Source organism: Pan paniscus, chromosome 17, assembly GCF_029289425.2.
Source record: "Pan paniscus chromosome 17, NHGRI_mPanPan1-v2.0_pri, whole genome shotgun sequence".
Classification (NCBI taxonomy): domain Eukaryota; kingdom Metazoa; phylum Chordata; class Mammalia; order Primates; family Hominidae; genus Pan; species Pan paniscus.
Window position 1 is genome coordinate 77,302,977 of NC_073266.2, and position 16,675 is coordinate 77,319,651.

The 16,675-nt window shown below is 41.6% G+C and overlaps 1 protein-coding gene across 1 annotated transcript; it reads left to right on the forward strand.

Annotated features, from left to right (window-relative positions):
* The first annotated feature begins 15,723 nt into the window (after window positions 1-15,723).
* Window positions 15,724-16,179, forward strand: LOC100978645 (glutamate dehydrogenase 1, mitochondrial-like). Its single transcript, XM_034943562.1, has one exon. The coding sequence runs from the start codon at window positions 15,769-15,771 to the stop codon at window positions 16,177-16,179; it is 411 nt and encodes a 136-aa protein (XP_034799453.1). The 5' UTR covers window positions 15,724-15,768.
* Window positions 16,180-16,675: the final 496 nt, after the last annotated feature.

Sequence of the window (16,675 nt, forward strand, 5' to 3'; positions counted from 1 at the left end):
CTCATGAATGGGTGAGCACCATCCCCATGCAGAAATGAGCCAATTAAACCTCTCTTCTTATAAATTACCCACCCTCACGTATTTCTCTATAGCAGGACCTAATACACCTTCTTACTGATGACTTGCATATATCCTTATCTAACCCAGAATTATCATTTAAATTTTAAGCTCTTCTATCCAAAAAATCCAAAAAGTCTCTATCTGAATGTCCCTAAAGAACTTCAACATCAATTTGCGCCAAATGGAAATCATTATCTCCCCATCCCAACTCCTCCTTTTGTATTCCAGTCTTTATGTAAAAGAGTTATGACCTGTATGGATGAGAACTCTAGTCATCCTTCTAAATTTTCATGCTAAAATAACAACAGTCCACACTTCTCATTAAAAATAGTGGACTGAATGCCTGTAGGTGTCTGTGTTCCTTCTAAAAGCACAACAAAATTTTATTACAATAAAAGGTTTCAAAAGCAGCATAGACTCACAGGGGAAAAAAAAGACTGTGGGGAGAGGACAGCTACACAATTTTGGAAGGTGGGAAGCACAGGGATAAATAGAAACTGACTCGGCAAACCAGAGACAACCAGAATCCATGTTGGCAATGGTGGGGAAAAAACCCAGAAACAAGTTGATTAACACTAATGAACCCCAGAAGAGCTCAGGAAGAGGAGGCACCAGGCACCTCTTAAAGAAGCAGTCAAATAAATACAATTTCAGACATATGAGGTTTCATAAACATAGCCTTCTGGATCCTGTTTACTTGGTTGGAACGCATCTAGAGGATGTGCTCCACCAAAATAAAAGAATAAGCCAGAGCTGAGATGGCGCAGGATTTAACACAAGAGGGAGGCACAGGGCGTCCTGAGCTGTTGCTGAGGGAATATCCCAGGACCACAGCTGTGCTCATGGCTTGTTAGTTCTTTTAATTCTTGCACATATATGTTTCGAAAGGTTGAATTTGTTTAAGGTTATACAGCTAGTCCAGTGAGCTTTAGAGCTAGGAATCCAACCCAGCTGTGTCTGATCCACGGCCATAATAAAGCATTTCTATAATTATGGAATTCTGGGCCAAAGAATGCCTGATGTAAACTTTTAAAAATTAGCTGGGCATGGTGATGTGTGCCTGTGGCCCCAGCTACTCAGGATGGTAAGCCTGAGGATCTCTTGAGCCCAGGAAGTCAAGTTTGCAGTGAGCCATGATTGTACCACTGTACTCCAGTCTGAGCAACAGAGCAAGACTCTGTTTCAAAACAAACAAAAACAAAGAATGTCTAATGCAGATAATAATGGTTCCAAGTCATAAGCTTACAATGAGAATTCAATGAGATAATCACCCAAATCATTTACCCAGCATCTGGCACATAGAAATCTAATTACTCTCTTACTTCTAGTTAAAAATATGATCTATTATTATCATTACTGCCTCTATCAAATGTTCCATGAAGGATTAGCATTTCAACTGGACCTGGAAAGACAAGAAGGATTTTGGGTGGTTAGAGTCCTAGTCAGCTTGGGTGGCTATAACAAAATACCATAGACTTGGTGACTTAAACATTTATTTCTCATAGTTCATGAGGCCGGGATCAAGGTGCCAGCAGATTCGGTTCCTGGGGAGGGCTCTTTTCCTGGCTTGCAGAAGGCTGCCTACTCCCTGTGTCCTCACATGGCAGAGAGAAAAAGAGCTCTGGTATCTCTTCCTCTTTTTATGAAAGCACTAATCCCATCGTGGGGCTCCACCCTCATGACCTCGTTACCTAATTACCCCTCAAAGACCCCACCCTCCAATACCATCACCTTGGGTGTTAGTGCTTCAATATATGAATTGGGGTGGGGGTGGGGGACACAAAGGGACAACATTAAAGAGAAGACAATGAAGATGCACACTTCAGGCATTGGTCAAATAATCTCGTCATAAACTGACTGAAGTTCAGCACTTGCCAAAAGTTTGCAGAAACATTTGGGATTTAAAGGAAATATATTAGTCTCCATTTCTCTAGGTCCTGTAAGCCCCATCCATGGAGTAAATTAGATTGTCAGAAAGCAACAAACCTAAACTCTATTAGTAACTCCCCACAGAATAACTTTCATAGAATTAAGATTAACGTTATGTCCTTAAATTTTGGAGGAGAGGAATAAAGCATCAATTTGAAGAATATTTTCATATCTTTTGCTAAAATCATAGTTGTAAACATTGTACACCATATTGCCCATCCTTAGAGAGTCTGAAAAAGACTTTTTTCTACAGATAAACTTGTATGCTTGATTTTATAATGAAATGACAACTTCATAACCCAGTGCCAAGAGTGGATTTAGTGTTCAACGGCAGTAATTTAATTCATACCAAATGCTTCAAAACAGCTCTCTTCTTGTAAATATATTAAAATTTGTGTTTATTTAATTATCTTGTTTCATATGTACAAATATATCATGTGCTATCTTAGAACAGGTGTTTTAAACAAATAAAATTGAATATATTGTTGAATCTTGGCATAATGAAGTATCAGGAAGTAAAGCAAAGTCTGTTACCTGACAGCGGAAACAGGTCCTGGGACATCAATATAAAAATGGCATTCCTAGAATAAGGCGCTTTAAAACATTAGATCATTTGTTTATCGAGTTTTTAACAAAAATGTGAGAAACTGCAGCAGAAGTGCTCAGAAAAGAAGCAAATTTACCTATCAAGGGCACTGCATTCAATCCATGAGAAAAACCTTGTAAGAATTTAATTACCAGTTTCAACATGTTACCAACATTAGTTACATTAGCTAGGTTATACTGCAGTAACAAACAACCCCAACCTCTTAAAAGCTTAAAACATTAAAAGTTTATTTCTCATGTATGATACATATCCAATGTGGGTGTGCAGGGCTTTCTACCCTACACTGTCCTCACTTGAAGACCTGGGCTACCAGAACCTCCACCTTCTGGTACATTGATGGTTGAGAAGAACATAGCAAATCAAGAACTGCCTCTAAAGTTTCCTGCCTAGGCCAGGTGGGGTGGCTCACACCTGTAATCCCAGTACTTTGGAAGGCCGAGGCAGGTGGATCACTTGAGGTCAGGAGTTCAAGACCAGCCTGGCCAACATGGTGAAACCCCATCTCTACTAAAAATACAAAAATTAGCCAGGCGTGGTGGTGCATGCCTATAATCCCAGCTACTCAGGAGGCTGAGGAAGGAGGATCACTTGAACCTGCGAGGTGAAGGATGCAATGGGCCAAGATCGCACCTCTGCACTCCAGCCTGGATGACAGATCGAGACTCCATCTAAAAATAATAATAAATAAAAGTTTCCTGCCTGAAGTGGTACATGTCATTTTCATTTGTGCTTCATTGGTCAAAGCAAATCATATGGTCTGCCGAACATCAAGGGCGCCAGATAGTACATTCCTTTTATGCTTGGAAGCAGGAGAGCCAGGAATATTGGTGAACACCACTCATGACTGTTAGAGTCTGTGCTTTTTGCTACTGAATATTCATTTCATTTTCCTTTCTGCCTGCAGAATACACTCACCCTTTCCTCCAAAAATAAAACCAGAAAATTTCATTCCGACATGACTTTTAGTTGTAAGCCCAAGATTTTGGGAGACACACAGCCGTTTTTAAATCAAGAGAGGATATAGCACCTATTGATTCAGAGAGCTATAAATGAGAAGTTGAATGTTCTTCCCCACTCCACAATGGTGTCCACAGTCACCCTTCAATGGTGTAACAGAAACAGGATAACTACAATAGGTAGCCCTATTCAGAAATGAGGATAGTAAGAGACATACAGCAGGTGGTGGTCCACAGCAATTCTAAATCCCACTGGGCAGACATTGTAAGGGCTCCTATCAGGGGTAGGGAAAGTTCCTCGATTAGGGTCAGGTCCTGCTCCCTGGGAAAAGCTCTGTTATCCAGTCATCCTCCTGAAGCCTGGATCCAACTTCTGAACCATTCTTTTTTCATGATGATTCTCTGTGGCTGCATTTCTGTAGCGCCTACATTCTCTATAGGTGCTATGGTCTGAATGCTTATGTTCCCCCAAAATTCATATGTTGAAACCTTAAACCCTAAGGTGATGGCAGTACCTAGATTTGCGTCCCCACCCAAATCTCATGTGGAATTGTAATCCCCAGTGTTGGAGGTGGGGCCTGGTGGGAGGTGGTCGTATTATGGGGACAAATTTCCCCCTTTGGTGCTGTTCTCTTGATGGAATTCTCATGAGATTGGGTTGTTTTCTCTCTTCCTCCCACTCTGACCTAGTGAAGTGCTGACATCTCCTTCACCTCCTGCCATAATTGAAAGTTTCCTGAGGCCTGCCCAGAAGCCGAGCAGATGCCAGCATCATGCTTCCTGTACAGCCTGTGGAACCGTAAGCCAATTGAACCTCTTTTCTTTATAAATTACCCAGTCTCTGGTATTTCTTTATAGCAGTACAAGAATGGACTAATATAGGAGGTGACTACATCATGAGGGTGGAGCCCTCATGAATGGGATTAGTGCCCTTATAAAAGAAACCCCAGAGAGCTAGCCAGTGCCTTCCACCATGTGAGGACAGAGCCAAAAGCCATCATCATCCATGAGAAATTGGGCCCTCACCAGACACCGAATCTGCCAGTGCCTTGATCCTGGAATTCCCAGCCTCCAGATTGTGAGAAAGAAATTTCTGTTGTTTATAAGCTACTCATTTATGGTATTTTATTACAGCAGCCCAAAAGAATTAAGACACTGGGCGATGAAAATATCTCTTCCTTGGAGAGGTACAGCTTTCTCAGCCCACTTCCTACTCTTAGATGATTGGAGTCCCAAAGTCATTTTAAGTTTTAAACAATCACCATATTTTTTAGTCCAGATTGATTGATACTTCTTTTGTCAATGCCACTCTTGTCAAAAACATAGCTTCTTGTGTATTTTATTCTAGCCAGCCCTATATGGCAGTAACCATAGTTCAATTTGAGATACAATTCTCATATTGACTTTTTTTTTTTGGCTTTTATGTTCCCACCCCTCTCTTTATCACTTTAATTTCAATTTCCTGAAGCTTTCAGGCTTCAATGAGAGAACCACATACACAATCTCTTTTCCCTGAGTCATTTTCTACAAGTGAAAGCAGTTTTTTGGACATCATATCAGTAATTGGACTGTTATTCAGAAACATCTGTATTCACAGGTTTCAACAGTAAGTGTGATGATTGCATCCTTACTGTGCCTTTTGATGCAAGGTTGACTTTCAGTTGGTCCCTGCTCCTGAAGTTTTTCTCAGTTTTATAATTTGCTATTTAGAACGGAGTCTTCCTTCAGGCTTATAAGTCCCTGAACTCTATTTGCTGACATTCCTGCTTGAATATGAGCCAATTTCTTTTTGAGCTTACCTCTTTCTTGTAACATCTTGCCAAAAACAGCCATCACCAAAGCACATACTATTATACTAACAACAATCTTCTCTCTCAAACTCTTCTCCTAGAGGCAAAAGCTTATCAGGAGAATAATCTACATCCTAAATTACTGCATGCACAGTTTCCTGCCTCTCACTACCAGGACCTTAAGCCAATATAATTTATTTTAGATCTTTAGTTAAAGCCACAGCCCACTTCTATGTACCAATTTCTGTGTTATTCAGCATATGCAGGGTTACATTGCAGGGAAAAAAATTCAACATCTTAGTGGCCTAGAACAAATTATTATTTGTTGCCTGTGTCCATTTCAGGTCAGCAGAGGACACTTTTTAATGTTACCCTCACTTAAAGATCCATGTGAATGGAGTTTCTGTGAATTGGAACATCCCCAGTTGCCATGGAAATGGAAAGGAACATGGAAAGTTGTGCATCTGCCCAAAAACAATCATTTCTGCTCACATGGTATTGGCTAAAACGAGTCACATGGCCAATCCTAACTTCAAATTGGCAAAGCAGTGAAATTTTTCCACCTCCTGAGCTATAGGAGAATTGGAAGTATTGTTAAATAGCACTAATGACTCCCCCAACACCCATTTACTAAAAATATAAGTATGTGTACAGCTTTTGCTCAATACACATTGTTTATGTTGCACTTAAGTCTCTTGGACTTACAGAGCCTGCAATCTCTTACAGCCTTTCTGTTTCTACAGGAAACTGAAGAGACTGAAATTTAATTCTCATGGCTCCCAGTTTCAAGTGGGTGTCATGGGCATTGTTGACATATTAAAGAGAAAACAGCTAAAATGGAGAGAAATGATCATAAGTAGATACTGGAATGAGGCAACTGAGTGTGTGAATTCTCTATTTGCCAAATGTCATAGGTATGTATTTGCTTGTACATGGGCATGTGTCTCCTTTTTTAACCAAGTAGATTCTTTTTCTAAGTACCAAAGCAAATGTGACCATTAGTGATTTTAATTGTCTTAAGTATTTAAGGCAAATCTACCAAGAATATGGAATACAATATGACCCAAGTCTAATTTTTTCATTGGTTGTCTGGTTACTCAATAAATATTTCATTTATTGAGTAATCCCATGTTCCAGAGAAATATTGTGGCCACAGAAGAAACAACAATAAGCCAGATTAAAAAAAAAAAAAGTTTCCATTCCAAACCCATTTGGCCACAGTCACAGAAACTCGGTCAGAAAGCTGGAACTGCTTCTCTAAGGTTGATGCTGGAACTGATAGCTAGGCACTATTTATAAACTTTGGGAATGTTTTCTAAATAAAGTGTTTAACCATGCTTTTGGAAAGTAAGTGTCTTCATTCATTTTGTTGTCCAAGCTCTCTTTGATCCATTAATTTCACTTTTCCTTTGATTTTTCCAAACACTGAAAAGAGAAAGTTCATTTTTTCTTATGGTGAGCAGCAAATAATTTGCTCATGATCAAGAGACCTTGTGAAGACATCAACGTGATGTTTTTCTTGGTGCTAAGCTGTTCTGTGGAACAAAGGAGTTGCCAAAAATGCCCGCTTCACATAGATGCATAGGACAAAAGTTTCCTAATCATAGCAGAGCCAGTCCAATTCAGGGTGGGGAGGAAGGAAAGATGCTCCCAGGAGCCTCAGCATCCTCTTTAGAGTCCTTCCTGGATCCCCCATGGTAAGTCCTTCTGCTAAGTCAGGGCTCCAGTGAACAGGGACATACCAGGGTAGGGCAGGGGCTTCTGCCTGCCAGCTTTAAGAGATTTTAGTTATGTCAATCTTTTTGAAAGATAATATTCAGGAAAGAAGTAGGCAGGCTCTTTGGGGGGTCCCTAGGTCCATGCAGGCTCAGTAGGGTGGAGAATCAACAAGTGCTCAGCTGGTAGGTGAGGGGGTCAAACCAGAAAATAATTGGTGGAAGGTAAGAGTGGCTGAGGCTGGTCCAGGAGTACCCATTGGGACTCCTCATTGGGGCAGACAGGGAGAAGCAGGCTTCACAAGCCTTACTGCAAACAAGTGAAGCTGAGTGGGAACCAAACAAGATCAGTTCATGGTGACAGACCCCAACCAAGGTTTCTTCCTGCGAGGCCAATTACAGCAACAGGGGCTGATGGTCAAAGGCTACACTCTACCAAAGCTCCTTGGACTCCCTGGTAAGCCTGGCTGGAGGACGTCTTTCCCCAATCCTAACAGGGTGCAAATATTTAAGGCCCCTCATATGAGAACAAAGTCTTTCTTGCTCAGCTGGAGAAATAACATCATGCCATTTGCTCCAAGGTTACTCTGAGCCTGACACGGGTAAACAGCAGCTCCTGTAGTCCTTGAAGGGAGAAGGACAGACAGCCCCAAAGAGCTGTTTCCCAAGAGGCAGTGCATGTGTGCCTAGAACCCTAGGTGGCTTTCGGTAGTCCAGAGAGAGCCTGGCAGTGGTCACTGGAGGGAACTGGGTGGCTAGGGAAAAGTGGAGGCAGGAAGGAAGGGAAAGCAGATGGGGCAGAGCCAGCTCAGAGGCATTAAGATTCATTCTCTGTCCCCATGACCCTGAGAAACCCCTCTCCAGGCCAATCTACACACATCCCTGTGACCCAACTTTATAGGTCAGTGACCAAGCCAAGAGATCTCTGAGACCAGGTACTCAAGCATGGGTAGTGATCTCTGGGTAAGAGTGGAACCCCTGAGCTTGTGTGTGAGGAGAACTTGGACTTCCTTCCCTCCCTCACCCCCTACTCCACTACCTAGGACCACACAGGGAGCCTGGGACCTGGTTCTCTGGATTAAGGAGGGGATGTGGCCACCAATTCCTGTTCAGCCCCCATTGAGGCAGTGGAGCTCTGCAATTAAGAGTGAGGCTGTGATTCACAGAAAATAAGGAATATTCTGGATAGAAAAGTGGAGCGCACTGGGCACAGTGGCTCATGCCTGTAATCCCAGCACTTTCAGAGGCCAAGGCAGGCGGATCACTTGAGGTCAGGAGTTCGAGACCAGCCTGGCCAACATGGTGAAACCCGTCTCTACAAAAAATACAAAAGTTAGCCGGGTGTGGTAGTGCATGTCTGTAGTCCCAGCTACCTGGGGGGCTGAGGCAAGAGAATTGCTTGAACCTGGGAGGCGGAGGTTGCAGTGAACTGAGACCATTCCACTGCACTCCAGTTTGGGCAACAGAGCGAGACGGTCTCAAAAAAAAAAAGAAAAGAAAAGATCCGTTCCAAGATGGCTGAATAGGAACAGCTCTGGTCTGCAGCTTCCAGCGTGATCAACGCAGAAGACAGGTGATTTCTGCATTTCCAACTGAGGTACCTGGTTCATCTCAATGGGACTGGTTGGACAGTGGGTGCAGCCCACAGATGGTGAGCTGAAGCAGAGTGGGGCATCATCTCACCCAGGAAGTGCAAGGGGTTGGGGGAGTTCCCTTTCCTAGCCAAGGGAAGCTGTGACAGACTGTACCTGGAAAAACAGGACACTCCCTCCCAACTACTTGCTTTTCCAATGGTCTTAGCAACCGGCAGACCAGGAGATTCCCTCCTGTGCCTGGCTCTGCAGGTTCCATGCCCACAGAGCCTTGCTCACTGCTAGCGCAGCAGTCTGAGATTGACCTGTGAGGCAGCAGCCTGGTGGAGGGAGGGGTGTCTGCCATTGCGGAGGCTTGAGTAGGTAAAGTGGCTGGGAAGCTTGAACTGGGCAGAGCCCACCACAGCTCAGCAAGGCCTACTGCCTCTATAGACTCCACCTCTGTAGGCAGGGCATAGCTGAACAAAAGATAGCAGAAACTTCTGCAGACTTAAACGACCCTGACAGCTCTGAAGAGAGCAGTGGTTCTCCCTGCATGGCGTTTGAGCTCTGAGAACAGACAGACTGCCTCCTCAAGTGGGTCCCTGACCCCTGTGTAGCATAATTGGGAGACACCTCCCAGTAGGGACCAACAGACACCTCATACAGGTGGGTGCCCCTCTGGGGCTTCCAGAGGAAGGATCAGGCAGCAATATTTGCTGGTGATACCCAGGCAAACAGGGTCTGGAGTGGACCTCCAGCAAGCTCCAACAGATCTGCAGCTGAGGGACCTGACTGTTAGAAGGAAAACTAACAAACATCAAGGAATAGCATCAACATCAACAAAAAGGACATCCACACCAAAACTCCATCTGTAGGTCACCAACATCAAAGACCAAAGGTAGATAAAACCACAAAGATGGGAGGAAACCAGAGCAGAAAAGCTGAAAATTCTAAAAACCAGAGCACCTCTTCTCCTCCAAAGGATCACAGCTCCTCGCCAGCGACAGAACAAAGCTGGAGGAAGAATGACTTTGATGAGTTGACAGAAGTAGGCTTCAGAAGGTTGGTAATAAACTTCTCCGAGCTAAAGGAGAATGTTCTAACCCATCGCAAGGAAGCTAAAAACCTTGAAAAAAGGTTAGAAGAATAACTAACTAGAGTAAACAGTATAGAGAAGACCTTAAATGACCTGGTGGAGCTGAAAACCATGGCACAAGAACTTCATGACACATGCACAGACTTCAATAGCTGATTTGATCAAGTGGAAGAAAGGATATCAGTGATTGAAGATCAAATTAATGAAATAAAGCAAGAAAACAAGGTTAGAGAAAAAAGAGTAAAAAGAAATGAACAAAGCCTCCAAGAAATATGGGAGTATGTGAAAAGACCAAATCTATGTTGATTTGGTGTACCTGAAAGTGATGGGGAGAATGGAACCAAGCTGGAAAACACTCTTCAGGATATCATCTAGGAGAAGTTCCCCAACCTAGCAAGGCAGGCCAACATTCAAGTTCAGAAATACGGAAAACACCACAAAGATACTCCTTGACAAGAGCAACCCCAAGACACATAATTGTCAGATTCACCAAGGAGGAAATGAAGGAAAAAATGTTAAGGGCAGCCAGAGAGAAAGGTAGGGTTACCCACAAAGGGAATCGCGTCAGACTAACAGCGGATTTCTCAGCAGAAACCTTACAAGCCAGAAGAGAATGGGGGCCAATATTCAACATTCTTAAAGAAAAGAATTTTCAGCACAGAATTTCATATCCACCCAAACTAAGCTTCATAAGTGAAGGAGAAATAAAATCCTTTACAGACAAGCAAATGCTGAGAGATTTTGTCACCACCAAGCCTGCCTTACAAGAGCTCCTGAAGGAAGCACTAAACATGGAAAGGAACTACCAGTACCAGCCACTGCAAAAACATTACAAATTGTAAAGACCGTTGATGCTAGGAAGAAACTGCATCAACTAACAAGCAAAATAACCAGCTAACATCATAATGACAGGATCAAATTCACACATAACAATATTAACCTTAAATGTAAATGGGCTAAATGCCCGAATTAAAAGACACAGACTGGCAAATTGGATAAAGAGTCAAGACCCATCAGTGTGCTGTATTCAGGAGACCCTTCTCGTATGCAGAGACACACATAGGCTCAAAATAAAGGGATGGAGGAAGATCTACCAAGCAAATGGAAAGCAAAAAAAAGTAGGGGTTGCAATCCTAGTCTTTGATAAAACAGACTTTAAACCACCGAAGATCAAAAGAGACAAAGAAGGCCATTACATAATGGTAAATGGATCAATTCAACAAGAAGAGCTAACTATCCTAAACATACATTCACCCAATACAGGAGCACCCAGATTCATAAAGCAAGTCCTTAGAGAACTACAAAGAGACTTAGACTCCCACACAATAATAATGGGACACTTTAACACCCCACTGTCTATATTAGACAGATTGACGAGACAGACGGTTAACAAGGATATCCAGGAATTGAACTCAGCTCTGCAACAAGTGGACCTAATAGATATCTACAGAACTCTCCACCCCAAATCAACAGAATATACATTCTTCTCAGCACCACATCGCACTTATTCTAAAATCAACCACATAATTGGAAGTAAAGCACTCCTCAGCAAATGTAAAAGAACAGAAATCACAACAAACTGTTTCTCAGATCACAGTGCCATCAAATTAGAACTCAGGATTAAGAAACTCATTCAAAACTGCACAACTACATGGAAACTGAACAACCTGCTCCTGAATAACTACTGGGTAAATAATGAAATGAAGGCAGAAATAAAGATGTTCTTTGAAACCAATGAGAACAAAGACACAACATACCAGAATCTCTGGGACACATTTAAAGCAGTGTGTACAGGGAAATTTATAGCACTAAATGCCCACAAGAGAAAGCAGGAAAGATCTAAAATTGACACCCTAACATCACAATTAAAAGAACTAGAGAAGCAAGAGCAAATAAATTCAAAAGCTAGGAGAAGGCAAGAAATAACTAAAATCAGAGCAGAACTGAAGGAGGTAGAGACAAAAAACCTCTTAAAAAATCAATGAATCTAGGAGCTGGATTTTTTAAAAGATCAACAAAATAGACCACTAGCAAGACTAATAAAGAAGAAAAGAGAGAAGAATCAAATAGACACAATAAAATGATAAAGGGGATATCACCACTGATCCCACAGAAATACAAACTACCATCAGAGAATACTATAAACACCTCTATGCAAATAAACTAGAAAATGTAGAAGAAATGGATAAATTCCTGGACACATACACCCTCCCAAGACTAAACCAGGAAGAAGTTGAATCTCTGAATAGACGAATAACAGGCTCTGAAATTGAGGCAATAATTAATAGCCTACCAACAAAAGAAAGTCCAGGACCAGATGGATTCACAGCCGAATTCTACCAGAGGTACAAAGAGGAGCTGGTACCATCCCTTCTAAAATTCTTCCAATCAATAGAAAAAGAGGGAATCTTCCCTAACTCATTTTATGAGGCCAGCATCATCCTGATACCAAAGCCTGGCAGAGACACACACACAAAAAGAGAATTTGAGACCAATATCCCTGATGAACATCGATGTGAAAATCCTCAATATAATACTGGGAAACTGAATCCTGCAGCACATCAAAAAGCTTATCCACCATGATCAAGTGGGCTTCATCCCTGGGATGCAAGGCTGGTTCACATATGCAAATCAATAAACATAATCCATCACATAAACAGAACCAATGACAAAAACCACATGATTATCTCAATAGATGCAGAAAAAATCTTTGACAAAAATTCAACAGCCCTTCATGCTAAAAACTCTCAATAAACTAGGTATTGATGGAATGTATGTCAAAATAATAAGAGCTATTTATGACAAACCCACAGCCAATATCATACTGAATGGGCAAAAACTGGAAACATTCCCTTTGAAAACCGGCACAAGACAAGGACGCCCTCTCTCACCACTCCTATTCAACATAGTGTTGGAAGTTCTGGCCAGGGCAATGAGGCAGGAGAAAGAAATAAAAGATATTCAATTAGGAAAAGAGGAACTCAGATTGTCCCTGTTTGCAGATGACATGATTGTATATTTAGAAAACCCCATCATCTCAGTCCAAAATCTCCTTAAGCTGATAAGGAACTTCAGCGAAATCTCAGGATACAAAATCAATGTGCAAAAATCAGAAGCATTCCTATACACCAATAACAGACAAACAGAGAGCCAAATCATGAATGAAATCCCATTCACAATTGCTACAAAGAGAATAAAATACCTAGGAATCCAACTTACAAGGGATGTGAAGGACCTCTTCAAGGAGAACTACAAACCACTGCTTAACGAAATAAAAGAGGACACAAACAAATGGAAGAACATTCCATGCTCATGGATAGGAAGAATCAATATCATGAAAATGGCCATACTGCCCAGGGTAATTTATAGAGTCAATGCCATCCCCATCAAGCTACCAATGACTTTCTTCACAGAATTGGGAAAAACTACCTTAAAGTTCATATGGAACCAAAAAAGAGCCCGCATAGCCAAGACAATCCTAAGCAAAAAGAACGAAGCTGGAGACATAATGCTACCTGACTTCGAACCATACTACAAGGCTGCAGTAACCAAAACAGCATGGCACTGGTACCAAAACAGATCTATAGACCAATGGAAGAGAACAGAGGCCTCAGAAATAACACCACACTTCTATAACCATCTGATCTCTGACAAACCTGACAAAAACAAGAAATGGGGAAAGGATTCCTTATTTAATAAATGGTGCTGGGAAAACTGGCTAGCCATATGTAGAGAGCTGAAACTGGATCCCTTCCTTACACCTTATATAAAAATTAATTCAAGATGGATTAAAGATTTAAGTGTTAGACCTAAAACTGTAAAAACCCTAGAAGAAAACCTAGGCAACACCATTCAAGACATAGGCATAGGCAAGGACTTCATGACTAAAACTCCAAAAGCAATGGCAACAGAAGCCAAAATTGACAAATGGGATCTAATTAAACTAAAGAGCTTTTGCACAGCAAAAGAAACTACCATCAGAGTGAACAGACAACCTACAGAATGGGAGAAAATTTTTGCCATCTATCCATCTGACAAAGGGCTAATATCCAAAATCTACAAAGAACTTAAAAAAATTTACAAGAAAAAAACAAACCACCCCATTAAAAAGTGGGCAAAGGATGTGAACAGACCCTTCTCAAAAGAAGACCTTTATCTCATCATCACTGGTCATCAGAGAAATGCAAATCAAAACCACAATGAGATACCATCTCATGCCAGGTAGAATGGCAATCATTAAAAAGTCAGGAAACAACAGATGCTGGAGAAGATGTGGAGAAACAGGAACGCTTTTACACTGCTGGTGGGAGTGTAAATTAGTTCAACCATTATGGAAGACAGTGTGGCGATTCCTCAAGGATCTAGAACTAGAAATACCATTTGACCCAGCGATCCTATTACTGGGTATATACCCAAAGGATTATAAATCATGCTACTATAAAGACACATGCATATGTATGTTTACTGCAGCACTATTCACAATAGCAAAGACTTGGAACCAACCCAAATGTCCATCAATGATAGACTGGATTAAGAAAATATGGCACATATACACCATGGAATACTATGCAGCCATAAAAAAGGTGAGTTCATGTCCTTTGCAGGGACATGGATGAAGCTGGAAACCATCATTCTCAGCAAACTATCACAAGGACAGAAAACCAAACACCGCATGTTCTCACTCATAGGTGGAAATTGAACAACGAGAATGCTTGGACACAGGGCGGGAAACATCACACATCGGGGCCTTTCAGGGGGTGGGGGGTCTGGGGGAGGGATAGCATTAGGAGAAATACCTAATGTAAATGACAAGTGTATGGGTGCAGCGAATCAACATGGCACATGTATACATATGTAACAAACCTGCACATTGTGCACATGTACCCTAGAACTTAAAGAATAATAATAATAAAAAAAGAAAACCTAAAAAAAAAAGTCAGGGAAGGCTATTTTTCAAAAATATTCATATTGTACAGTTGATTGGATAAAGAAAATGTGGTATATAGACATCATGGAATATACCATACAACCATACGAAAGAATGAAACCATATCCTTTGCAGCAACATGGATGGAGCTGGAGGCTGTTATCCTAAGTGAAATAACTCAGAAAATCAAATACTGCATGGGAGCTAAACAATGGGTACACATGGACATTAAGATGAAAATAATAGATACTCAAGACTTCAAAATTGGGGAGGTCACTAGGGGTGTAAGGGATGAAAAATTGCCTATTGGGTACAATGTTCATTATTTGGTTGATGGGTTCACTGGAAGCCCAAACCTGACTATTATGTAATATATGCAGGTAACAAACCTGTACATGTATCCCCTGAATCTAAAATAAAATTTAAAATGTCAATGTTGTAAAAGACAAAGAAATGTTCTAGGTTAAAGGAAGCTAAAGAGCCATGGCAAACAAAACCAATACCTGACCCTAGAGTGGAGTCTATGCTGGGGGGCAAGGATGTGCGGCACACAATGATGTTCTACAGGAAATTATTAGGTCAAAACTGACGAAAATGTAATATGGATTGTAGATTAGGTAAAAGTATTGCATCAATGGAAATATATGAAATTGATTACTATGGATATGAATCAATAGTCTCTTATGTAAAAGACTATTCCTACTCCATATGGATATCTGATAGATAGATAGATAGATATGATATATACATGTATGTATGAGGTATCTACATCCCCTTTGAGAGGAAAAGCAGACACCATAATTATGCCAGGACAATAGGTGCAAACCAGGACAGTCCTGGGCAAATCATACCTTGAGTCATTGGTGTCCTTGGCTAGGACAGTTTTGGTGGCGTATTGAGTGCAAAGCCCAGTGTGTGTGGGTTCAGGAAAGAATGGAAGGAGGAAAAGTGAAAACAGTGCATATGAACAACTGTTTCAAGAAGGTTTCTTAATGGAAAAAAAAATGAGAGAAGTTGGCAGAGGCAGGAGGCAAAGTGAGGTCCAGAGACGGAGTTTTTAAGATGGGAGAACTAGGAGTGTGTGTGACAGGGAGGAACTGAAGTCAGGAGCATTATGGTTATTCCAGATCTCTACATGAATGCCAAAGGAGGGACAGCATCCAACTTTGAGTGGCTGAAGAATCTAAATCATGTCAGCTATGGCTGTTTGACCTTCAAATATGAAAGGGAGTGTAACTACCACTTGCTAATATCTGTTCAAGAGTATTTAGCAAGAAAATTAGGAAAGCACAGTGGAACTATTCTCATTATACCCACAGCAGAGTTCCAAGACAGGATATCAGGTGCATCAGAGAAAGACACCATGCATGCTGACTTGGTGTACGCAATGGAGAGTTCTGCCAGGCAAATTTTGTGCATAGCCATGAGGTATAACCTGGGATTGGACATGAGGACCACCGTCTATGTCAACGCCATTGAGAAAGTGTTCAAAGTATACAATGAAGCCAGAGTGACCTTCACGTAAATGGCTCATGGGTGACTTCCTTGCTACCCTCTTCACCTGTAACTTCTGTAGACCTACCACAGGTTTACGTGTTACCACAGAAATCCCCTTCTCTCTTGACTCATTAGATAATGGACACTATTCTTAACAAATCGATCCAAATCAGCTCCCTAAGAAGAAAGAAATTAAGGTTAGGGGATCATGTACACGCTGATGAGGGTGAAAGTAGAAATCACTGACGCCAGAGAGAGAGACACGTAGGTGTGTTGCCTCTAAATGAAAAGTCTCTTCCATCTGGCTGTGCAGCCTTGCTCTGTGGCTCTTCCCAACACAGTCAGCAACTGTTGCCAGGGAAGGCACAGTCAAGAGCAATCAGATGCTTACTTCTTTGCTCTGGACGAGACTGGGAAGTGCTGTAACTTTTCACATATTCAGAAGGTGGCATGGGGACCGGGCGCAGTGACTCACGCCTGTAATCCCAGCACTTTGGGAGGCCGAGGCGGGCGGATCATAAGGT

Coding starts and splice junctions, on each gene's coding strand:
- LOC100978645 (XM_034943562.1), top strand. CDS start 15,769: ATGGTTATTCCAGATCTCTACATGAATGCCAAAGGAGGGACAGCATCC.